The sequence below is a fragment of the Carcharodon carcharias genome, chromosome 15 (assembly GCF_017639515.1).
Source record: "Carcharodon carcharias isolate sCarCar2 chromosome 15, sCarCar2.pri, whole genome shotgun sequence".
Lineage (NCBI taxonomy): Eukaryota > Metazoa > Chordata > Chondrichthyes > Lamniformes > Lamnidae > Carcharodon > Carcharodon carcharias.
In genome coordinates, this window is record NC_054481.1 from 22,485,671 (window position 1) to 22,508,373 (window position 22,703).

Below are 22,703 nucleotides of genomic sequence, written 5' to 3' on the forward strand. Positions count from 1 at the left end.
CCTTTTATGGTGGTGCTGGTGTTTTTTTTTTATTCATTCACGGGATGTGGGCTTCGCTGGCCACATCGAAAGCCTAGATCCCATAAATGAATAAAAAAAAACCAATACTACCATGTGTTGTAGTTCACTGGGAATCTGATGTGGCACCATGCACGTTTTATGTGCATGTTGTAGTCTAGAACTATGGTTAGTGATGTTAGAGGCTCCAACATTCTTTCCATTACATGGCTGACCAGGAATCTCTCCTACTCTTAGCACTTTCCAAGTGAAAGGATGTGCAGGTTGGTACTCAACTATTTGGCCGTATTTCGAATGCACCTTCTTTGGCCATCAAGTCCTAAGGTTGAATTTGAACCTAGAGCTTAGAGGCAGAGCACTACCCACTGCAGCACAGGGCCTCCCTCTTTCCTTGTATGCAGAATATAAAGTTCAAAGATATTACATGGAATTGCCTAGACTATACAACACAGAAACAAGCCATTTGGCCCAGCTACTCCATGCCAGTGTTAATGCACCACACGAGCAACCCCTCATCATCTAACCATATGTTTATACATACACAAAGGCGTATTGGTATATTGGACAATTACTTAAATATATTTCCCAAGACATTACATTTTCTGCAGTAATTTTATTTCAGTGCTTACTTCTATAACACAGCCATCATACAACAGCCTTACTTGCACACATTGTACCTTTGCCCTTATGTCGCATAAAGCATTATGGGTAGCATTTAAGGTGTGATCTGGCCATGAGTTTATGGACTCAAAGGTGGTTGTTACCTGATCTCCGTGCAGTTCTTTTGTTTTTTCTGAATCAAGTAAATCAATATTATAAATTCTTACTGTTTCAATATTTCAGAAACTTGAGTTTTAATGAGTTTGTTTGTGACTGTAACCTTTCCTGGTTACCAACTTGGATGAGTGAGGAGGAAGCAAATGGTGTGATCATCATCGATAGTGAATTCATAAAGTGTGCCAAACCTTCAAAGCTGAAAGATGTGTCTGTGTTAAGTGTTAATTTTTCAAGCCTTTTCTACGGTGAGTATTAGTAACTTTATCAATGTGTTAAAGTTCATCAATTATTATCTTCTGGGTTATTCCAAAAAGCATTGACCTCTGCCGAGTGATAGAAAGGAAACAAGGATACTGTGAGCACAAAATTTGGGGCTGGATCTGTGAGATTACTGATTGCGGAAGTCTTGGCAGAAGAGGCCATTTTCTTGTCTCTGCAGCCAGTGCCATAAACAAATTGAAAGCTAGGCCCTGTTAGCTGCTCATCTGCTAAGCAGCGTCCCCATAAAAGGTGACGGCAAAGGGACTAAGAACAGTTAGACAAAAAGCAGGGAGCCTTTAAAACTGCATTTAAAATCTCTTTCAAGGAACTGAGTTGCAAAAGGCGGATAATAGTGGGGTTTATCCTGAGGCTGTGAAAATGATTAGGGAAATGAAGCAGGATTGGTGTGTTCTGTTTGCCTTCAATAGATTCCAGCATGATCCTAAAAGCAGTTATTTTCTTTGACTGAAGTCTTGTTAATCACTATCAAAGGAGGTAATGCCAATGCTAGAGATAAATAAACTCCTTAATTGGGACTGGCTGGTAGTGATAACTTTAAATATTTAATGTATCTTTATATACATTTATCTATCTAGACAGAGAGTATGAGATGGCAGAAAATAATACCTTAATATACTAAAAATTCTAAGCACTTTTAGATTAATGCCATTGCAACACTTTTCAGCAATACTTAAATTAAACAGTTGTATGACTGATTAGCTCTTTGTGCTTTATGAAAAAATGTTTCCCACTTGTGCCCATTATCTTACACAGCAGATGTCTTCCATGACATACCACCCGCTTACTGTGCATTCCACATGTTTTCCAATAACAAGTGCTGTGAGAATCATGGAATGATACAGAACAAAGGCCATCCACCCCTCATGCCTGTGCTGACTCTTTGAGCTATCCAATTAGTCCCACTCTCCCAGCACTCTTTCCCCATACTCCTGTAAATTTCCTCCCTTCGAGTGTGTTTCCGACTCCGTTTTGAAGTCACTGTTGAATCTGTTTACACTGCCCTTTCAGGCAGTACATTCTGGACCATAACAACTCACTGTGTACGAAAATGTTCTCTCATGACTGACCTGACTGCCATTAGAAACAGTTTCTCCTTATTTTCTCTGTCAAAGCTGTTCATGATCTTGAACGTGTCTAACAAATCTCCTCTTCAGCTTCTCTCCTGCAAGCGAATACACAATAAATATTTGCTGGAGTTCAGAAGAATGAGGAAGGGATCTCATAGAAACCTATAAAATTCTAACAGGACTAGACAGGGTAGATGCAGGAAGGATGTTCCCGATGGTGGGGGAGTCCAGAACCAGGGGTCACAGCCTGAGGATACGGAGTAGACCATTTAAGACTGAGATGAGGAGAAATTTCTTCACCCTGAGAGTGGTGAGCCTGTGGAATTCACTACCACAGAAAGTAGTTGAGGCCAAAACGTTGTATATAGCCCTTGGGGTGAAAGAGATCAAAGGATATGGGGAGAAAGCGGGAGCAGGCTATTGAGTTGGATGTTCAGCCATGATCATAATGAATGATGGAGCAGGCTCGAAGGGCCGAATGGCCTACTCCTGCTCCTATTTTCTATGTTTCTATGTAAATGCTAGAAAACTGAGAAGTGCAGAGGAACAGAGGGTCATTAGAGTGCACGTCTGCAGACCCCTGAAGGTGGCTAGAGAGGTAGATAAGGTGGTGAAAAGGCATACAGAAAACTTGCCTTTATTAGCCTAAGCATAGAATTTTAAGAGCGGGGAGGTTATGCAGGAACTGTGTAGTATACTGGCGAGGCCACAGCTGGAGTACTGCATGCAGTTCTGGCCACTGCACTATAGGAGAGATGTGGTTACACTAGAGAGGGTACTGAGAAGATTTCCACAGATGTTGCCTGGACTGCAGAATCTTAGTTATAAGGAAAGATTGGGTAGATAGAGAGATAGGGGAGACCTAATTGAAGTGTAAGGATTATGAGGGATTGCGATAGAGTGGATAGGAAGGCCCTATTCCCTTTGGCTGCAGAACCCAAAACAAGGGGGCATAGATTTAGGCGAAGGGGCAGGATGTTTAGAAGGGATTCTTTTCATCCAGAGGGTGGTGGGGATCTCGAACTCATTGCCTGAAAGGGCGGGAGAACCAGAAAGCCTCTCATCATTTAAAAAGTACTTGGACATGCACTTGAACCACCATAACCTACCATAAGCTGGATAATGGGTTTAGGCTGGATGGTTCCTTGTTAGCTGGCATAGGCACAGTGGGCTGAATGGCCTCCTCCCATGCTGAAAATATCTATAATCTTAAGGAGAACAACTCCAGCTTCTCCAGCCTCTCCTCACGATTGCTGAATGTGTTTTATGCCTTCCTCATTTTAGATGTATTTTTAATTATGTTTTGAATATATTCACGATGTTCCAGAAGGGCTTCACACTAGTATTTCTTCTTCTCTCTTTTCCAGGGTCTGAGTTTGCAGCCTGCTCACCTGACAGACAGTCTATAGTAAATTTAACCTTGGTGACAACTTGGATCTCCAGCAGAGAAAACTGCATAGCATTCTGTTTTACTGAGGGTGAACTATATGCTGCCTTGGACAATGAGAGTCATTGTCTATGCGGCTCTGAACTTGAACCAGATTCAGATTCTATATGTATACCAGGGGACATAGATAGAGAGTTTATTCAGGTCTGTGGCTGCACTATTGTAGAACAAGCATTCGAAGTTACAGTTGCGAATTTTGTTGACCTACGCACTTTTAGCCTTTTTGAGGCTGCACGGCTGACTGTTAAAACTTTAGTTAATGTTAGCACTTTCCAGTGGGACTTTGGAGATCTATCTCCACTTTTCAACACTACCAGCCATGTAGTGTTCCACAAATACGGTCTCCCAGGGACATACCTGGTCAGTGTTGCATTCTCTGTAGGCAGCAAGCCTACCTCACTGCACGTGGAAATAAACGTCTCAATCCCCTCTGGAAGGCTGGAGATGGATTGTCCTCCTGCAGTGCAGACAAACAAAAGCATTGACATTAGGATCTATAACTGGAACAGCAACAGTGTTACAGCATCGTGGAGTGTTACAGCTTCTAATGATGGCACAATAAAAGGTGAGTGAAAAGGCATATTGATTAACAAATTCCCTTTCTGAAGGTGTTGACTCCTGCTGGGTAAGGTTCAAAGACTGTGGTTGCCCTTATTTTACCCAAGAAGCCCTCTTCATTTTGGTAGCGTAGACAATGGCAGCTGTATTTTTTTTAATTGTTCATACCTTTTTCCTCAGAACAAGGGGGCATAATCTTAAAGCTAGAAATAGACCATTTAGACAATCCACATCCTGGGGGTTACCATTGACCAGAAACTGAACTGGACTAGCCATATAAATACTGTGGCTACAAGAGCAGGACAGAGGCTAGGAACTGTGCGACGAGTAACTCACCTCCTGACTCCCCAAAGCCTATCCACCATCCACAAGGCACAGATCAGGGGTGTGATGGAATACACATACACAAACATTCACTCCCTTCACCTCCAACTCACAGTAGCAGCAGTGTGTACCATCTACAAGATGCACTGCAGGAATTCACCAGGGCTCCTTAGACAGCACCTTACAAACTCACGACCACTATCACCTAGAAGGACAAGGGCAACAGATGGATGGGAACACCACCACTTGGAGGTTCCCCTCCAAGTCACTCACCATCCTGACTTGGAAATATATCGCCATTCCTTCACTGTCGCTGGGTCAAAATACTCCCTTCCTAACAGCACTGTGGGTGTACCTACACCACATGGACTGCAGCGATTCAAGAAGGCAGCTCACTACCACCTTCTCAAGGGCAATTAGGGATGGGCAATAAATGCTGGCCCAGCCAGCGAAGCCCACATCCCGTGAATGAATTTTTAAAAAATTTAAGAGTGAAATTAGGACATACTTTTTCACATAAGGAGGCTATTGGAAAACCTGGAACTCTTCCTCCCTCCCCACCACCCGTAGCACCACCGCCCCCACCGTCCCCCAGCCCTGCCCAATGCTGTAGATCCTGGTTAAGACTGAGGTTTCTGTTCACTAAGGGTATCAAGGGATATATAGCAAATACAGGCCAATGGAAATGAGTAAAAGATTAGCCATGATCTAACTTTTTGAGGGCTGAATGGCTTCCTCCTGTTCCTGTGCTCGAATAAGATGCTAGTCTGGTTTTCCCTCACCACTCACAAGGAAAAATTCTAGTATAGAGCGACCTGTCTGGAGCCATACAGTTTTTCAACAGTGATTCTCTCTCTATGTCGCATCCTCATTGTCCAAGGGTTGCTAATCATGGCTATGCCATGACCTCACTATGGGACAAGGTAAGGAGGTATGCTCCAAAAACTATCTAGGGATTAAACCCACTCTGTTAGTATTATTCTACACTGTACTCTAGCCATGTAGTCAACTGTGCTAACGTAGTGATGCTCTACTCTTGTCAAATTAGCCTCTAAATGTAAAACTGTTCTTAATTTATATTTCTTATTTGTAATTTTCCACAGAGGCTCCATTTTGCCCATTAGGTGGACATCAGAGCAACAATCACTGCTATAGGCTGGTAACTAATAGTTCCACGTGGCGAATGGCTCGTCACTTCTGTCAATCTTACAGCGATGGTGACCTGGCAATTATAAAGAGTCCAGAAATTCAGAATTTTATAGCAAACATTACAGGATGGTAAGCTGCATAAAAGCACATTAAGGTTGTTGCCAATTGTGTCTCATGTACTCCTACATTTTGGGTTCTTCTCCAGTGAGTGAATCACACATTGAATGTTTTCAGCACCTGCTTTCTGTCCAGTAAAATGAATGACAGCAAGTGCCTCAAATGCTCAGTAAAATTTGTGCTGACAGTGACTCGTCATTGTCAAACAGGAGCAGTTGTTTGCAATTGTGACACTCTTGAAGACTGCAGTTAAGCTTTAATACCTCATTTCATGGATTACATATAAAACGCGTATTCCACCTTCAGAGTTCTGGGCCATCAAGAGGAGGCAAAATAGCACCAAAATGTTTTGAGTGTCAAAACTAAAATAAGAAACATGCTATTTAAAAAAAAAGTCACCATTAATTGGTTGATAACCCCTTCCCCCAACAACCAATGTATTTTTTTCTGTGTTACACAGCAAAGTACCTAATTGTGTACAGTGTGACCCTGCTGTTACATCCAGTTACACTGGGACTGTGGCACAGACACGGGCCATTCAGCCCAGCTGGTGTATGTCAGCGTTTATGCTCCAAATGAGACTCCATCCATCCTTCTTCATCTAACCTTATCAGCATAAGCTTCCATTCCTTTCGCCCTCAAATATTTGTCTAGCTTGCCCTTAACTGCATCTATGCTGCTTGCCTCAACTACTCCCCGTGATAATGAGTTCCATATTCTCGCCAATCTCTGGGTAGAAAGGGTTTGTAAGTTTGCCCTGGCTACCATCTAGTTATTTAACTGCTGACATATCACACTTACTTTGCTTTTCCTGTTGGATTATTCCTTATCACTGGAATCACAGCTGCCACATTGCAAAGAGGTCATTATGATAGGTTATTTTGTAACCCCTACGATCGATTTAATGCCACCTTGTTTTTATTGCAGCGAGCATCCTGTGTGGATAGGTCTCAGTGATACTGCTGGTGCTGGAACACTGCAGTGGGTAGACGGGTCTACCCTTGAAAACTTTCAGGACTGGTTGCCTGGGCAACCAAGTATGCTACTCAGTAATACCTGCGTGCTTATGGGTGAAAACCTTGCAGGAGAATGGAAGACAGACCTCTGTACCATGAGAAGAAGTTTTGTTTGTGAATACAGAGCTGGAGGTTTGTGAATAAAATTATTAAATTAAATTAAACATGATTCTTAACAAAGTACCAGTCCAGGGCTCCTTGTTGCTTCCTCAGATGAAAATGGTGGTTACTTTTTTCTTCCAATCTTTTTCCAACCTCCCCCCATTCTTTTTTGAGGGCATTGACCCACATTTGAGCACAGTTTCTTGGGTGCCATGTTTTCATACCCTCGTCTGGAGCACTCCACTCAGTTGCTATGGGTGAGATCAGCTAATTCAACATTACAGTTTAACTCAGCTACAAGGTTGGAAGATTTCTTCTCATCACTATTCTTCCCGTAAGGTTTATTATCAAACACACCACAACAAGTTCACAATAAGTAGAAAGAACAACGTGTTCAGTGCAACTATCTCCACAATTAAGACGCACGAAATAAGTCAATCATTGATAATGAGGAGAAGTATCTTTGGAAAGTGACTCATTTTAAAATCAGGAACGTCTCATGCTTTGTTTTACAGTCAGTTTGTGGCCATTTACAAACTTTTAGTTGACAAGCATTTTGTATGTGTTTGATAAAGCAGAAAAGATACCAGGTGCCAATTACTATTTGTTGGGATCCCCAGCATTTAGTACCAATTTACCTGTGAAGAATATCACCATGAACAACAGTGCACCGACACCTACAGGACTGGTGGAGGTAAGTGATTGTCTACCTGTATTACATTTGAATGCAGAGTCAGCTTCTAAAGGAATGTGTCAGAAGATGGTGATGTGAGTGTGTTTGCAAAGTGTACACTTTGTGGTTGGTGTAGTATAAGGGTCTGGCATGTATATGGTTAACATGGGACTGAGTACAGTACTGCCCACACAGTGATGTAAGAGAACACATGACCCACCACTAAGGGTCAGTCTAGTGTTGGACAGAGCCGTGTGCACAAGCAAGCATGGAGACAGCTCCTAGCTTGAACCCATTACTGTATATATGAACATTGTTCTTGTAGTTTGTAAATACATACAGTTAACCTACTTAAGACGACGAAGACTTAATTAAGACCTCTGAAAGGTATCCAACACCCTACAACAGTTGACAGGTTTTGAAAGCTGAATTTTCCTTGCACTATGTGGAGAGAAAGAAAGAATTTGCATATCTATAGAGCCTTTCACAACTCAGGACATTTTAGAGCCATTAAAGTGCTTTAGAAGTGTAGTCACTGTTGTCATGTAGGAAACAAAGCCAAATTGTGCAGGCTCTGACAAGCAACAATAAGTCAATGAACAGATCACTTTTTTAGGCGTTGTTTGAGGGAATTCAGACATTTTTTGTTACACAAGAGAGAACAGGGTTTAGGCTGTCTCAGTTCAGTTCCTGAGCTCAGTGCAAAATTACCCCCATTACAGCAGCCTCACAGAGAGAGGCCACAGGATGGTGTGGGAAATTAATAATGCCATGATAAGTGCAATAGGGGTAGGACTCAAGGGCAATAGGGATGTTACTCTAGTGTAATAGGCGTGTCCAAGGTTGAGGCTGAGATAGAGGGGGTAGTTTTCAGCTTATCCACTTAGGCAGTAACCTGGCAGAATGGTTTGTCTGCCCCATGGAAGCTAGCTAAACTTACCTGGCAATTGACTCCGCCAAGATACCACGTGTAGGTGATAGGTGGTAATGATGAAGATTAACCCCGTAATTTAGGGCAGATTAGAGGGTGTTTTATAAAGAAAGAAATAGCTTGCATTTTTACAGTACCTTTTATGTGCTTGGGACATCCCAAATAACAGCAAGTTAAGTACATTCGAAGTGCAGCAGCTATTTTAAGGTAGGGAATGGCAGTCACCAATTTGTGCATGGCAAGATCTCACAAACAGCAATGTGATAAATGATCAGATATCCATTTTAGTAATGTCAGTTGAGGGACAAATGTTGGCCAGGGCACCAGGAAGAACTGCCCTACTCTTCTTTAAAATGGTGCCATGAGATATTTTATGCCCACCTGAGAAGGCAGACAGGGCCTCAGTTTACCATCTCAGTTAAAAGGCAGGAGCTCCGACAGTGCAGCAACCCCTTAGTACAGCAATGTCAACTTGGATTGCATGCTCAAGACACCACAACCTTCTGATTTAAAATTAAGCATGCTAGCAAGCCAAGGCTGATACATTACTCTACCACTAGATGATATATCTGGCTTGAGAGTACTCGGTGCTGACATTGGCTTGTCAAAAATAGCAAATGATCCCCCGAGCACATATATTGACAGTTTGTCCAGAGATTACTGCAGGTAAGTGCAATTTTTAGTTAAGATGCTAGAAACAGGAGAAGGGAGGTGAATATGTTTTGCCTCCTCTAGTTGCTAATCCTTTTGTTTATACTTTGGTCCCATAGCTCATGGTCTTCCCAGGCCTTTGGTTCAATCATAAAGGGTTCATGTCAGTGGTGGAATTGGCCACACAAAATCTGAACCACACTGTCCAGGTGAGATTTAAGATCTACCGACCAAGATGTGCTGGAAAAGACATGCACCTTGTGACACCAGGTAACAGCTTAATAACGGGAGTCACTGCTTCAGAAAGCAGAACTTGCCAACCTTATTCCTTCTTATGTAAATAGTCAACAAAGTGCATAGTCTCCAAACACATTTGTCAGGATACCTCAAATTCTTAGATTAAGTGGACAACAATTATATAAATACATTTTACACACAATATACAGCAAAGAAACAGGCCATTCGGCCGAACTAGTGTTTATACTCCACATGAGTCTCCTCCCACTCCGTCTATCCTTCACAGCATTTCATCAAATCTTTCTATTTACTTTTCTCTCTTGTAGTCATCTAGTTTCCTTTCGAAATCAATCATGCCATTTGCCTCAACTGCTTCCTGTGCAACTGAGTTTCTCTCTCTCTCTCACACACACACACACACACACACACACACGTATATATGTATATTATAAAGTCACATATAAATTTATAGTGAGCCCCCACACATACACTTATATTCTCCACAAAATTATGTGCACAATGATTGTATTCGAAATGTTAACACAATGTAAGCTGAAAATGTGTATTGTTTTCTTTGAAATTGTGTTGGAGAAAGTTTACAAAAGGAAATATACTTTCAAAATCATTGGACAATTTATCCTTCCAGACAATGAAGAAGTATGCTCGTCTTTTGCATTTTGCTTACCTCGAACTCCCAGCAACACCACCCATGGCTGCGCCAGTGACACCAAATGGTGCAGCTTGGCTGAAAAGTGCTTGCCGCTCAAAAGACCCTGTGGTACTGATGTCTTTATTAGGTGTCCGAATTTACTCCCGCCGCACTTCAGTAGAAACCACCCAAGTTATGATCTTGTGACGGAGGTTCCCTGCACGGTGCCGGCTGAGAGCTCCAAGCATTATGTAGTAAGATCGTTTTTCCCTTTCGCTATTGTTGCTTTTGGTGTCTTTTCCATTTCTGTCCGTAGCCTAGGCTGCAATCAGTTATCTCGACCATCTTAAGACAGTGAATCAGTCGGGCCTGTCGATGGGCAAGCCGCCTGCTCATTGTAATAAAGGCCAGGATTTTCCGGTCGTCGGGCAAGCTCGGCAGGAGCGAGCGGGAGCGGCTATGAAGCAGATCGGTGCCCGCGATCAGGCCCCGGCCGCTATTTCACGCTGGGTGGCCAATTAACGGCACGCTTCAGTGCTCAGCGCTGCCGATGTTGGGGGCGGGGGGGGGTGGCGGGAGGAAGGCCAGCACTGAAGTTCGCATATGCACTGGGTGGGGGGGGTGCATGCAGTAAAAGCTCCCTGAGGCACACACAGCTGCCTCGGGGAGCTGAAGATTTTTAACAACAAAAATTAAGATTTTGTTAAAATAATGAAAACGTGTCCCCTTCTGTCACATGAGCAGGGACGTGTAAAATATGAACACAAAAAGTTTTTTTTTAAATCACTGGTCGAACCTCATCCCGCCTGTGGATGAGGTTTTGCCAAAAATGCCAAGGCCGCTTGGCCTTTTCGCCTGCCCGCCAGCCGAAGGTCAGCGAAAAATTCCGAGCAATTAATTGATTAGGGGCCTTAATAGGCCGCTTAATCGCCAGCGGATGCGCGCGAGAGTCGGCAGTGCGCCCACCGACCGAAATATGGTGCGAGTGCGCGAAGATGTCGGGACGCTCACCCGATGCCATCGCGCATCACTTTACGCTTGTTTGGGTCAGGCGCACGCCAATAATTCTGCCCAAAGCATATAACTGCTTGATGGTGCAAAATCGCAGCCTTGAACTGATTTCCATGTCCAGGTATGAATGGGTAAGCTGCCAAATAGGTCTTCATGAGATCCGCTGAGGTCATTTACAAAACAGCTCAGGGAACTTCTCATTTTTTGGGAGGGGTAGAGGGCTGAGGAGGAGGAGGGATTAATTCTCCTTGGCATCCTCCCCGCAGCCCCCCCCAACTCCCGCAAAAGCAATTTCACCCTGTTGTTGGCCTGTTTGAATACTGCCCCCCCCACCCTTTCCCACTGACCCCCGACCCCTTCAAACTTGACATGCTAACCAGCTGAAATTGGTGGCTGGCCAATTTCCCACACTCCCACTTAACCAGCACACTGCCGATAGTGCCCATGTGGCCCCTGAAGGTGGCTTGGCACCAACGGGCAAGCAAACACGGGCTCTCCACTGACTCAGAGTAATGTCAAAAATCACACCCCTCCACCACCTCCCTCCCCCCTGTCTCCATTTCAATCCTCCTAATTTTGAGTCTCATGTGAGGATTGTCACTTTTATGCTCATTCTTGAATTCTAACCTACCAGTCAGATCATGACTACTGGCTGACCATCATCCCGATCGCAGCATTAGTCCTTCTGCTGAACTTAATCTCTAAATATTAGCAGAATGTTAGAGAAATAAATTTATAATTTTTCTCCATGTTAAGCTACTGCTGAGAAATGAAAGGATTGAAGTGCAGTCCAATGACATCATAGCCATTCAACATGATGGCGAGCCTGGAAGCTTCTTACAGTGCCAACAGAATGATTCGTCACCCTGGCAACAGAGTTACTTCAGTATAATCTATTCCAGTGGGAACAGGGATCTTTGGAGAAACCTGGCCGATAGCAACTGGACAGATGGCGCTGTGTGCAACTTGCGCGTGCTCTACACCCACAGGCAAGAAACTATTGCAAGCAGTCCACTGCTTCACAATGGGCAGCAATCACCGGGCGTTTATACTTACCAAGCAATGGTGGAAAACCAGCCACTCTACAGCAATGCATCCTGCACTGTTCAGGTTGTGGCACCAATTACCGATTTGAGTGTTATTTACCCGCCAAAACAAAATGGCGTGATCTATGTGCCAAAGAATCAAGCTGTCATCATTGTTAAAGTTAAGTCATCTGACAGGACGTCAACAAGTTGGTCTGGGAGCAGCCAGAATTTCAGCTGTGAGGCGACCTGTCCCTCAGAGCTTCCCTCCAACTGTGAAAAGGACAATAACACCTGTTTCTCGCGTATCCCATTGGTTTTCAAAGACTCCAATCTAACAAGTATTGTCATCAGCGCAAAGAACAAGGTTAGCTCTGTCAACAAGACAGTTACAGTGAAAGCTGAAGAACCGATCGAAGGACTGATGATTTTGCCTGACCCAAGTGTCCGCGTGTTATCCAACTCCCTGGTGGTAAGATACGTTTTATAGTTTTAATGAGTCTTTCTTTAATCCACAGCTCTTTTCAAACGCTATTTTAAATCAGTAGCCCAGCCACATTTATTGACTGTGTTGATTTATTTTAGTGCACAACAGTGAAGTATTGAAAATACCAGTCATCCTCAGAGCAACAGATGTTAATCTGTCATTGTGTTGGCCATCCTCCAATACTAGAGCAGGTTGTCAAAATGTAGCATGGGAAAGATTGGGGAATTTTGATCGTGCAATGAGTTAAGCATCCTATTCTTCAATCCCTAAATATGCCTTAATGGATGGGATAAGGATCTTTTGTGGTAGAAATGGTGGCTGGGATTTTACCAGCCCCTTTGGAGATGTGCTGAGAGGTGGCAGGGCTGGTAAAGTAACAGCGGGACGCATCTGGAGGGAAGACTGAAAGCAAGTGGCCAGCTGATCCAATTAACTGAGTTATTCACGGCCATTTTACGCCCGTGCCAGCACTTGTGGGAAGTCCGCTATGTATATTGAAGTAGCCTCGCAGAGGCTTTGCTGGGGGGTTGGGATTGGGGGGGGGGCAGACAGTGAGGACGTGGCCTTTCTTTATAGCCATTTCATGGCCCACGGAGGGGCCTCCGGCTGCAATAGCCACCCCCCCATGGCTCTGCCGCTGCCACTGAAGGGTTCACCCTTCCAAATACCAGGGCCTATCTGCCCGGCCCCAGCACATTAAAAACATTTCCAGCTTGCCCGTCCTTTGAGGGCACCACAACGTGGAGGCATCCTTTTAACTGCCTGCCGCTGGTAAATCCCCTCTGTGGTTCTGCTCAGGACCCACATTTGGTCCTGGTGGCAGGACCCATGCCCATGCCGGTTAAATTCCAGCCAGTATTTCAAGTGAATGTGGGCCTGTAGAATTATACTCTTCATCAAGACAGGCTTGCATTTATATTGTGCTTTTCACGACCAACAGAGGTCTCAAAGCGTTTTATGGGGAAGCGATTTTTTGACTTGCTGTCACTGTTGAAATGTTGGAAACACAGCAATAAATTGCCACTTGTAATCAGAGAGGGCCTGACATGACCGGCTGTAAGTTTCCTTTTGGCTGATTTCGGGGTGCGCTTTGGGGCTGGTTCAGGTAGCACAGAAGTATCGAGAATGATTCAAGCTGTGTCTAACCTGTGGTATACCTGACCAGGTAAATCTTCATGCTGATCCTGCAGGAGTACCTTTAACTTTGAGTGACAGTGTAAACTGGCTATGTTGATTCAGCCCCACTTATCCATCTTTCCCGATTTTCATTTCCATTGAGAGATGTACAGCGAGTGGCTGAATAGTTACCATTTTTTTCAAATCAAAATTACCCCCTAGATCTTTAAAGTAGAAATATTCTCCATTGCTTTTATTCTTGCTGAGTCGAGCAATCTCCCACACCTCTCCAGAAATATTCTATGTAAAACACTGTTTGTTGAGCTGTAGGAACGAGGAGCTACTTTAGGAGAAGGGCCTGTGTAGAAGGCAGAATCAACAAGAGGCAAAGCACAATATCATTGAATCATAGGCAGAGGCCATTCAGCCCATCATACCAGCTCTTTGTAAGAGCTATCTATTAATCCCACTCCCTACAATTTTTTCATTTCAACTCTCCCTGGTACCAGGTCCTAAGAGGGTATTGGTGACCCTAGACTTCCATAGGATTGGTCCATGATTATGCTTGGCAAAGTACCGCTGTGGTTTGCTGTTGCCTTCTGTAGTATGTCTGACCAGGAAACTCTCCTGCTCTTACCACCTGCCATCAGGTGTATTGGAAGGATTTACAAGCTGATAATTAACCTGTTTGGCCACATTATCTTCCATGGTCATCAAGTCCTGAAGTGGTGCTTGAACCTGGAGCATCTGGCCCAGAGGTAGTGATGCTACCCACTGCACCACAAGACCTCCTCCACTTTGACTGTATATCCAATTCCCTTTTTGAAAGCTACTGTTAAATCTGCTTTCACCTTTTCAGGCTGTGTGTTCCAAATCCCAACAACTCACTGCATAATGAAATTTCTCATCTCCCCATCTGGCTCTTTTTACCAATTATCTTAAATCTGTGCCCTCTGGTTACCAACCCATCTGCCATCGGAATCAGTTTCTCTTTATTTACTCTACTAAAACATTTCAGAATCTTGAAAGCGTCTATTAAATCTCCCCTTAACCTTCTCAGCTCTAAGGGGAACAATCCAAGTAGTATTACACTTCATACTCCAGCTCATACTGTGGAGTCGGTATTTTTTTTTGACAATTTCTCATAATTGATAGTATTTGGACATAAAATTTTTCTCATATTTACAGAGGTTATAAATAGTAAGCTCTGTGACTGGGTAGCACAGCATCCATTTCAATCCAGAATTGTTTAAACTGTATTTCTGTGCCTAGAGCTATACTGCAAGAGTGAGTGCTGGAACAAATGTGATGTTTAAATGGACTGTTGATGACAAGGCATCCTTCATACATTACAATCAAGTATACAAAGTCATCTACCGAACTGAAGCTGTATACAAACTCTCGGTAAGTGGCAGTGACAGCTGGAATTGGTTATGCTCTTTTTCCGGGTTAATCTTCATTACTCTTACATCGTGACTTTTTAAGGGGAGAATTTTCTCCCCGTCAGGCGGGCCAGTTGGGAGCGGGCATGGGGGGGGGGGGGGGAGCTGGGAATGCAGAGCGCATCGCCGCCCGCGATCGGCAGCACGCCACCATTTTGCGTGGGCATGCCTTATTGGCCCACCCAGCGTGAAGCGCACCTGGAAGCGCTTGGCGCTACCTGTGCAGGCGGTGGGGAGGAGGGAGAGTTGGGGCCTGTGCTCTTTCGCACACAGCTCTGTGCCTCAGGGAGATTAAGTTCTGTTCCAAAGATAACTAAAATAAAAAAATAAAATTATTCAGACATGTCCCCTCGTGTGACAGTGTCACTTGAGCTGGGACATGTTTATGAATTTTAATTAAAATTTTTATTTGATTTATAAACCCTTAATGAAACCTCATCCTGCCAGTGGAGGAGGTTCCATGAGAAATGCGAAGGCCGCCTGGGCTCTTCACCTGCCCCCCAACCTTAATGTTGGACGGGCAGCCCTGAGAATCAGTTCAATTAGTTAATTAATGGCCTTAACAGGCTTTTGACAGTTCGGTGGGCATGCCGCCGACTCTGGTGCGCACCCCCTGAACTGAAGATCGGAATGATGCGTGGTGAGGTCGGGACACACACCTGACGTTACCGCGCGTCATTTTACACGTTGGCGTGAAGGGGCCCATGGCCTCACGCTGAACGGATGATTCTAGCCTAAGTGTTTTTGACCAAAGCAGTAGGATTTCTTGTCATGATAAAAGGGTACATTTTACTGCTGGGTAAATTTGAAGCTTCCTTACATACTGGTATTATCTGGAACCTATGTGGTGCCAATGCCCCTCGGTCAATTGAGTTAAACTGGTAAGCTCAACCCCTCCATGGCCGCTAAGCTGAAGGTGTATACCAGAGGAGTGGGCCATGCATAGCAGATAGGAAGGCAAACGGCATGTTTGCCTTTATTGTAAGAGGGCAGGGGTGTTGGAGTATAACACAATAGGGACATAGGAGCGGGAGTAGACCATTCAGCCCCTCGATCCTGCTTCACCATACAACTGGATCATGGCTGATCATCTACATCAATGCCATTTTCACATGCTATTCCCATGTCCCTTGATGTCATTAGTATCTAGAAAACTATTGATTTCTATCTTGAACATACTCAATGATTGAGCTTCCACAGCCCTCTGGGGTAGAGAATTCCAAAAATTCATTACCCTCTGAGTGAAGAAATTCCTCCTCATCTCAGTCCTAAATGGCCTGCCCCTTATTCTGAGAGTATGTGCCCTGGTTCTAAACCCTTCAGCGAGCGGAAATATCCTCTCTGCACCTACTCTTTAAGAATTTTGTATGTTTCAATGGGATCACCTCTCATTCTTGTAAATTCTTGAGAATAGAGGCCCAGAGTAAGATTTGCTTATGGAAGACTTGCTGCAATTATCTTGGGCTTTGGTGAGACCACACCTGGAATATTGTATACAATTTTGCCTCCTCAACTAAGGAAAGATATCTTTGCCTTAGAGGGTAGCAAATGTTCTCTACGTGCTCCTGGAATAGAGGAGTTGTCTTATAAGGAGAGATTGAATGGATTGGCCTATATTCTCTGGAATTTAGAAGACCCGAGATGATCTGATTGAAACTTGACAGGGTAGATGCTCAGGGTCTGTCCCCGTCCTGGTTGCAGGGTCGAGAACTAGGGGCAGATTCTCAGGATAAAGGGTCGGCCATTTAGAACTGAAATGAGGATTGAACTGTGATGATTCAGAGGGTTGTGAATCTTTGGAATTCCTTATCCCAGTGGGGTGTGCTTGCCCAGTCATTGAATATATCTGAGACTGCAGTCGATAGATTTTTGGACGCTAAGGGAATCAGAGGATTCAGGGATGGGGATGGAAAATATGTTTGAGTTAGAAGATCAGTCGTGACCCCGTTGATGGGTGAAGCAGGCTCAAGGGGTCATATGGCCTAATCCTCTTATTTTTTATGCTCTTATGTCCACACAAACACTGAATGGTCAGCTAGAGGGAGGAACAATTGTGCACACCTGTAGTGGAACTCTTGAGTTTCTGAAGAAAATGGAGCAGCAGATGATCATCGTGTGGCAGATGTGAGCAAGATGCCATTGTTTAAAGCCCACTTAGTTTCAGGTGACCAAAAATACCCAATTAGATGGTGTCCTAGGAAGACAGTAGTTCTGCCGGGATGAGATCAATTGGGCTTAAATGCTTCATCTAAACCAATCCTGAGATCTTGTGACTTGGAGCCTGGACACTATCAAGATTGGTGGGGATGTGAAAACAGGAGTGAAATACAAAGCTTTGGAAATTGAAGGCCAGAAGCTTACAAACTATGGCTTGATTGTCATGTAGAATGGATGTCATCCATTGAATGCAATGTTGTACAAAGTACTGATTTAATAGAAAGAAACACTTGCATTTATAGAGCATGACCTCAGGGCATCCCAAAGCCAAAGAAGTACTTTTGAAGTATAGTCAATGATGACAGCCAATTTGTGCACAGCAAGATTCCACAAACAGCGGTGTGATACTAATCAGATGTAGTGATGTTGGTAGAGGGATTAGTATTGGCCAGGACAATATACATAAGAAACACCTGCTTTGCTGTGCCTACTAAAGCTTTCATTTCAATGTTGCAGCTGATCGCATCCAATCACGTGAGCAGCCAAAAGATTATATCCAATGTTACAGTGGACAGGAGGAACCCTTTAGCTGAGTTAAATGTCTCTGCTATTCCAGCCATCCTTGTGCAAGGCTTCCCGTACACATTTGCTGCCAGTGTGAAAGTAGACGCAGCCGTCAATGCTACCTTCAGGTAAATAGCAGAAACTACAATCGATCTTGGATCTTGGAATACAGAGTAAAATTACAAAATTTACTGATGACACCAAACTTGGAAGAGTGGCAAACAGTGAGGATGATATGAATTGCCAGCACCAGGACATAGGTAGGATTGTAGAATGGACCACCAAGTGACAGATGGAATTCAATATAGTAAAGTGTGAGATGATGCATTTTGGCAGAAGGGATGGGGAGAGGCAATGTAGACTTAATGACAGTGTTCTAAAGAGTGTGCAGGAACATGGGTGCATGTGCATTGATCTTTGAAGGTGGCAGAACATAGTGAGAGAATATTTTGCAAAGCATATGGGGTCTTGGGTTCATAAATAGAGGGATTGAGTACAAAAAACAGGGAAGTCATGTTGAACCTCTTTAAAGTTCTGGTTAGGCCACAACTAGGGCATTGTATCCAGTTCTGGTCAACACACTAGAGATTCACCAGAAAGGTTCTAGGGATGGGGGGGGGATTTTAGTTAAAGGTTAGGTTGGAAAGGCTAGGCTTGTTGTCCTTGGAGCAAAGGAGATTGAAGGGAGATTTGAGGTGTACATGATTATGTTGTCTTAGATATTGTAGACAAGGAAAACCTCTTCCTATTAACTAATTGTACAAGCACTAGGGGACACAGAGTTAAGATGTTGGGCAAGAGATATGGAAGGATTGTGAGGAAGAACTTTTTTATGCAGCGAGTGGTAATGACCCAGGAACTCGCTGCCCACTAGGATGGCAGTTGTGGAAACAATCAAAGGTTTCAAAAGGAAATTGGGCAGACACTTGAAGGAAATAAGTCTCCAGGGGTATGAGGAGTGACTGGATTGCACTGTAGGGAGCTGGCATGGACTCAATGGAGCAAGTAGCCTCCTTCTGTTATAAGTACCTTCTCTGAGGATGCGCTAAAAAGCCCTTGTGCACCTTTTATGATGCGGAAGCCCACCTTTACCCTTAAAATGTAAGGACACTTGCTGCAGGTCATTCCAGTATTTGAATCCAGCACTCTACTCACCAGAGCTGTCAAGAGTGGGGCTCAAACCCAACTGTCTTGATTCAGAGGCAGGATTGCTATCATTGAATAGTGATTGTTGGATGTATGGATGTCAAAGTGTGGGTGACTTCAGAGGGGTCCTTTTGTGTTGAGTCCAGTATAAGTACAGTGGAGCTAATGGTGAGATTCAGTATTCAATTTATATTCCATCGCTAAATGTCAATATGAGCCCAATCCTTTATCTCTGCTCCCCAGCACACAGATAGACAGGTGCAATATGAAGATTGTAAGGGCTTTACACGTAGCTTCTGAAACTTGGGACCCCAGTGGTGCTTGTATATAGCAAAGCTCATACCCACCTGTAGTGGGGGAACTGTGCTAAATGCTTCTGTTGTTTTGCAGGTGGTGTTTTGGAGATGGGAGCAGTGATCAGGTTTATCAGTTCACGTGCCCGTATAACCTCAGTCTTTCAGTCCCTCACCTGACAGTCAAACAAGCAGTGCTGCAACAAAACGTCACCCACATATACCAAAAGCCAGGTAAGATGGTGAACTTGAACTCCTTGGCATGTGGGGCTTGTTCAGATGCAATGGTTTTTGTGGGAATGGTGTACTTTTCAGTTGCCATTGACAATCATAAGATCAAAAGAAATAGGAGTAGGAGTAGGCCATTTCCCCCCACATTGATCCTGCTCTGCCATTCAGTAAGATCATGGCTGATTTGATTGTGGACTTAATTCCACTTTCCTGCCTGCCCCCAATAACCCTTGATTCCCTTGTAGATCAAAGGCAGTAATTTGGGGACGGAATTGCTCTTGTACTGAAAAGTGGGAAAATGCCTGTCTCATTTTTTAAATTCCATTTTCAGAAAGTGGGGTGATAGGGGAGTGGGAGAAGGGTAATTTTCCCCTTGACCAGGGCAGTAATCTTGCTCAACACAAAAACAAAAATACCTGGAAAAACTCAGCAGGTCTGACAGCATCTGCGGAGAGGAACGCAGTTAACGTTTCAAGTCCGTATGACTCTTCATCAGAACTAAGGAAAAATAGAAAAGAGGTGAAATATAAGCTGGTTTTGGGGGGGCGGGTGGAGGAAGGTAGAGCTGGATAGAGGGCCAGTGATAGGTGGAGATTGCCAAAAGATGTCATAGACAAAAGCACAAAGAGGTGTTGAAGGTGGTGATATTAGCTAAGAAATGTGCTAATAGGTGACATTAAGGGTAGAAAGCAGGACGAGCAAGGTACAGATAGCCCTAGTGGGGAGTGGGCTGGGGGGAAAGGATCGAAATAGGCTAAAAGGTAGTGATAAAACAATGGATAGAAATACATTTAAAAATAATGGAAAAGAAAAATTTATATAAATTATTGAAAAAATAGGGGATTGGGAAGGGGGTGGGGATGGAGGAGAGAGTTCATGATCTAAAATTGTTGAACTATATATTCAGTCCAGAAGGCTGTAAAGTGCCTAGTCAGAAGATGAGGTGCTGTTCCTCCAGTTTGTGTTGAGCTTCACTGGAACAATGCAGCAGGCCAAGGACGGACACATGGGCATGAGAGCAGGGTGGAGTGTTGAAAGGGCAAGTGACAGGGAGGTCTGGGTCATGCTTGCGGACAGACCGAAGGTGTTCCGCAAAGCGGTCACGCAGTCTGTGTTTGGTCTCTCCAATGCAGAGGAAACCGCATTGGGAGCAGCAAATGCAGTAGACTAAATTGAGGGAAATGCAAGTGAAATGCTGCTTCACTTGAAAGGAGTGTTTGGGTCCTTGGACGGTGAGGAGAGGGTTAGTAAAGGGGCAGGTGTTGCACCTTCTGTGGTTGCATGGGAAGGTGCCGTGGAAGGGGGTTGAGGTGTAGGGGGTGATGGAGGACTGGACTAGGGTGTCCCAGAGGGAACGATCCCTGCAGAATGCCACCGGGGGGGGGGAGGTGAAGGGAAGATGTGTTTGGTGGTGGCATCATGTTGGAGTTGGTGGAAAAGGCGGAGGATGATCCTTTGAATGTGGAGGCTGGTGGGGTGATAAGTGAGGACAAGGGGGACCCTATCATGTTTCCGGGAGGGAGGAGAAGGCGTGAGGGTGGATGCACGAGAGATGGGCCGGACACGGTTGAGGGCCCTGTCAACCACCGTAGCTGGAAAACCTTGGTTAAGTAAGAAGGAAAACATGTCAGAGGAACTGTTTTTGAAAGTGACATCATCAGAACAGATGCGACAGAGGCGAAGGAACTGAGAGAATGGGATGGAGTCCTTACAGGAAGTGGGGTGTGAGGAGCTGTAGTTGAGGTAGCTGTGGGAGTCAGTAGGTTTGCAATGAATATTGCTGGACAGTCTATCACCAGAAATTGAGACAGAGAGGTCAAGGAAGGGAAGGGACATGTCAGAGATGGACCACGTGAAAATGATAGAGGGGTGGAAATTGGAAGCAAAATTAATAAATTTTTCCAAGTCCAGATGAGAGCATGAAGCAGCATCGAAGTAATCATCGATGTACTGGAGAAAGAGTTGTGGGAGGGGGCTGGAGTAGGACTGGAACAAGGAATGTTCCACATACCCCATAAAGAGACAGGCATAGCTGGGGCCCATGTGGGTACCCATAGCCACACCTTTTATTTGGAGCAAGTGAGAGGAGTTTAAGGAGAAATTGTTCAGTGAGAGAACAAGTTCAGCCAGACGGAGGAGAGTAGTGGTGGATGGGAATTGTTCGGGCCTCTGTTTGAGGAAGAAGCGGAAAGCCTCAGACCATCCCAGTGGGGGATGGAGGTGTAGAAGGATTGGACGTCCATGGTGAAGAGGAGGCGGTTGGTGCCAGGGAACTGGAAATTGTTGATATGATGTAGGGTGTCAGAGGAATCACGGATGTAGGTGGGAAGGGACTGGACAAGGGGAGAGAGAATGGAGTCAAGATAGCAAGAAATGAGTTCCGTGGGGCAGGAACAGGCCGACACGATCGGTCTGCCGGGACAGTCCTGTTTGTGGATGATCTTGCTCGTTATACAATCATCCTGACATAGAATCCACCCAACCTTAATCCCACTGATAGCAACTAAGTTAAAATTGGACAGGTTCTATAATGGGCGGGTGATCTACTCTGCTGGGATTATCACTCAGGTCAATGTGAAAATTACCCGCCTTCCTGCTCTGCAGGTTTTGAGGCCACATATTTCTGTATTTTCCTTAAGAAACCAGTCTCGGGTCCTTAGATTCTGGTTGTCTTCCTAACTGGATTTATCTCTTCCATCACAACATTGTAACCTTCTACATTTCCCACATTACAACAGTGATGACACATCAAAAGTACTTCATTGGCCTTAAAGTATTTTAAGATGTCTGGCGATCGTGAAAGGCACCATGGAACTGCAAGCCTTTCTTTCTCCCTTTGACACTGATTCATTAGTGTAAGCGAATAACAGTTTTGAAGCGCTTTAGCTAGCCAATGGTTCACTCATGCACCCACATTAGAACATTAACTGCAACACGATAGCTGACCTTGACTAGCTGATCGCAAACTCCAAAACATAATAACAAGCAGGCTTGAGTTTATGTTGCATCTGCCACACTGAAGAATATAAGAATGAAGCAAAGGATGTGCAATGGCAGGTCGGGGGAGGTGGTCGGGGGAGGTTGGGGGGGTTTGGTTGTGGGAAGAGGGGTGCGGGGGACAATGGGGTAAAGGGGGACCAAAAAGCAAGATTGGTGTGATTAGGATCGCAAGAGAGTTTGGAAGAACAGGTCTAGGGGCCACGGTTGAAAAATAATTGGTCTCCCATTTAAGG

General features: G+C 44.4%; 1 protein-coding gene across 1 annotated transcript in view; it reads left to right on the forward strand.

Moving 5' to 3' along the window:
- pkd1a (polycystic kidney disease 1a) overlaps positions 1 to 22,703 on the forward strand; it is a 179,628-nt gene that overhangs the window by 67,490 nt on the left and 89,435 nt on the right. The window contains exons 5-15 of the mRNA XM_041205943.1: positions 862 to 1,040; positions 3,512 to 4,156; positions 5,577 to 5,751; positions 6,667 to 6,887; positions 7,436 to 7,551; positions 9,232 to 9,382; positions 9,996 to 10,252; positions 11,766 to 12,506; positions 14,910 to 15,041; positions 17,753 to 17,928; positions 19,337 to 19,473. Of these exons, the coding sequence (XP_041061877.1) occupies positions 862 to 1,040; positions 3,512 to 4,156; positions 5,577 to 5,751; positions 6,667 to 6,887; positions 7,436 to 7,551; positions 9,232 to 9,382; positions 9,996 to 10,252; positions 11,766 to 12,506; positions 14,910 to 15,041; positions 17,753 to 17,928; positions 19,337 to 19,473 (2,930 nt within the window). The remainder of the gene's footprint in view (positions 1 to 861; positions 1,041 to 3,511; positions 4,157 to 5,576; positions 5,752 to 6,666; positions 6,888 to 7,435; positions 7,552 to 9,231; positions 9,383 to 9,995; positions 10,253 to 11,765; positions 12,507 to 14,909; positions 15,042 to 17,752; positions 17,929 to 19,336; positions 19,474 to 22,703) is intronic.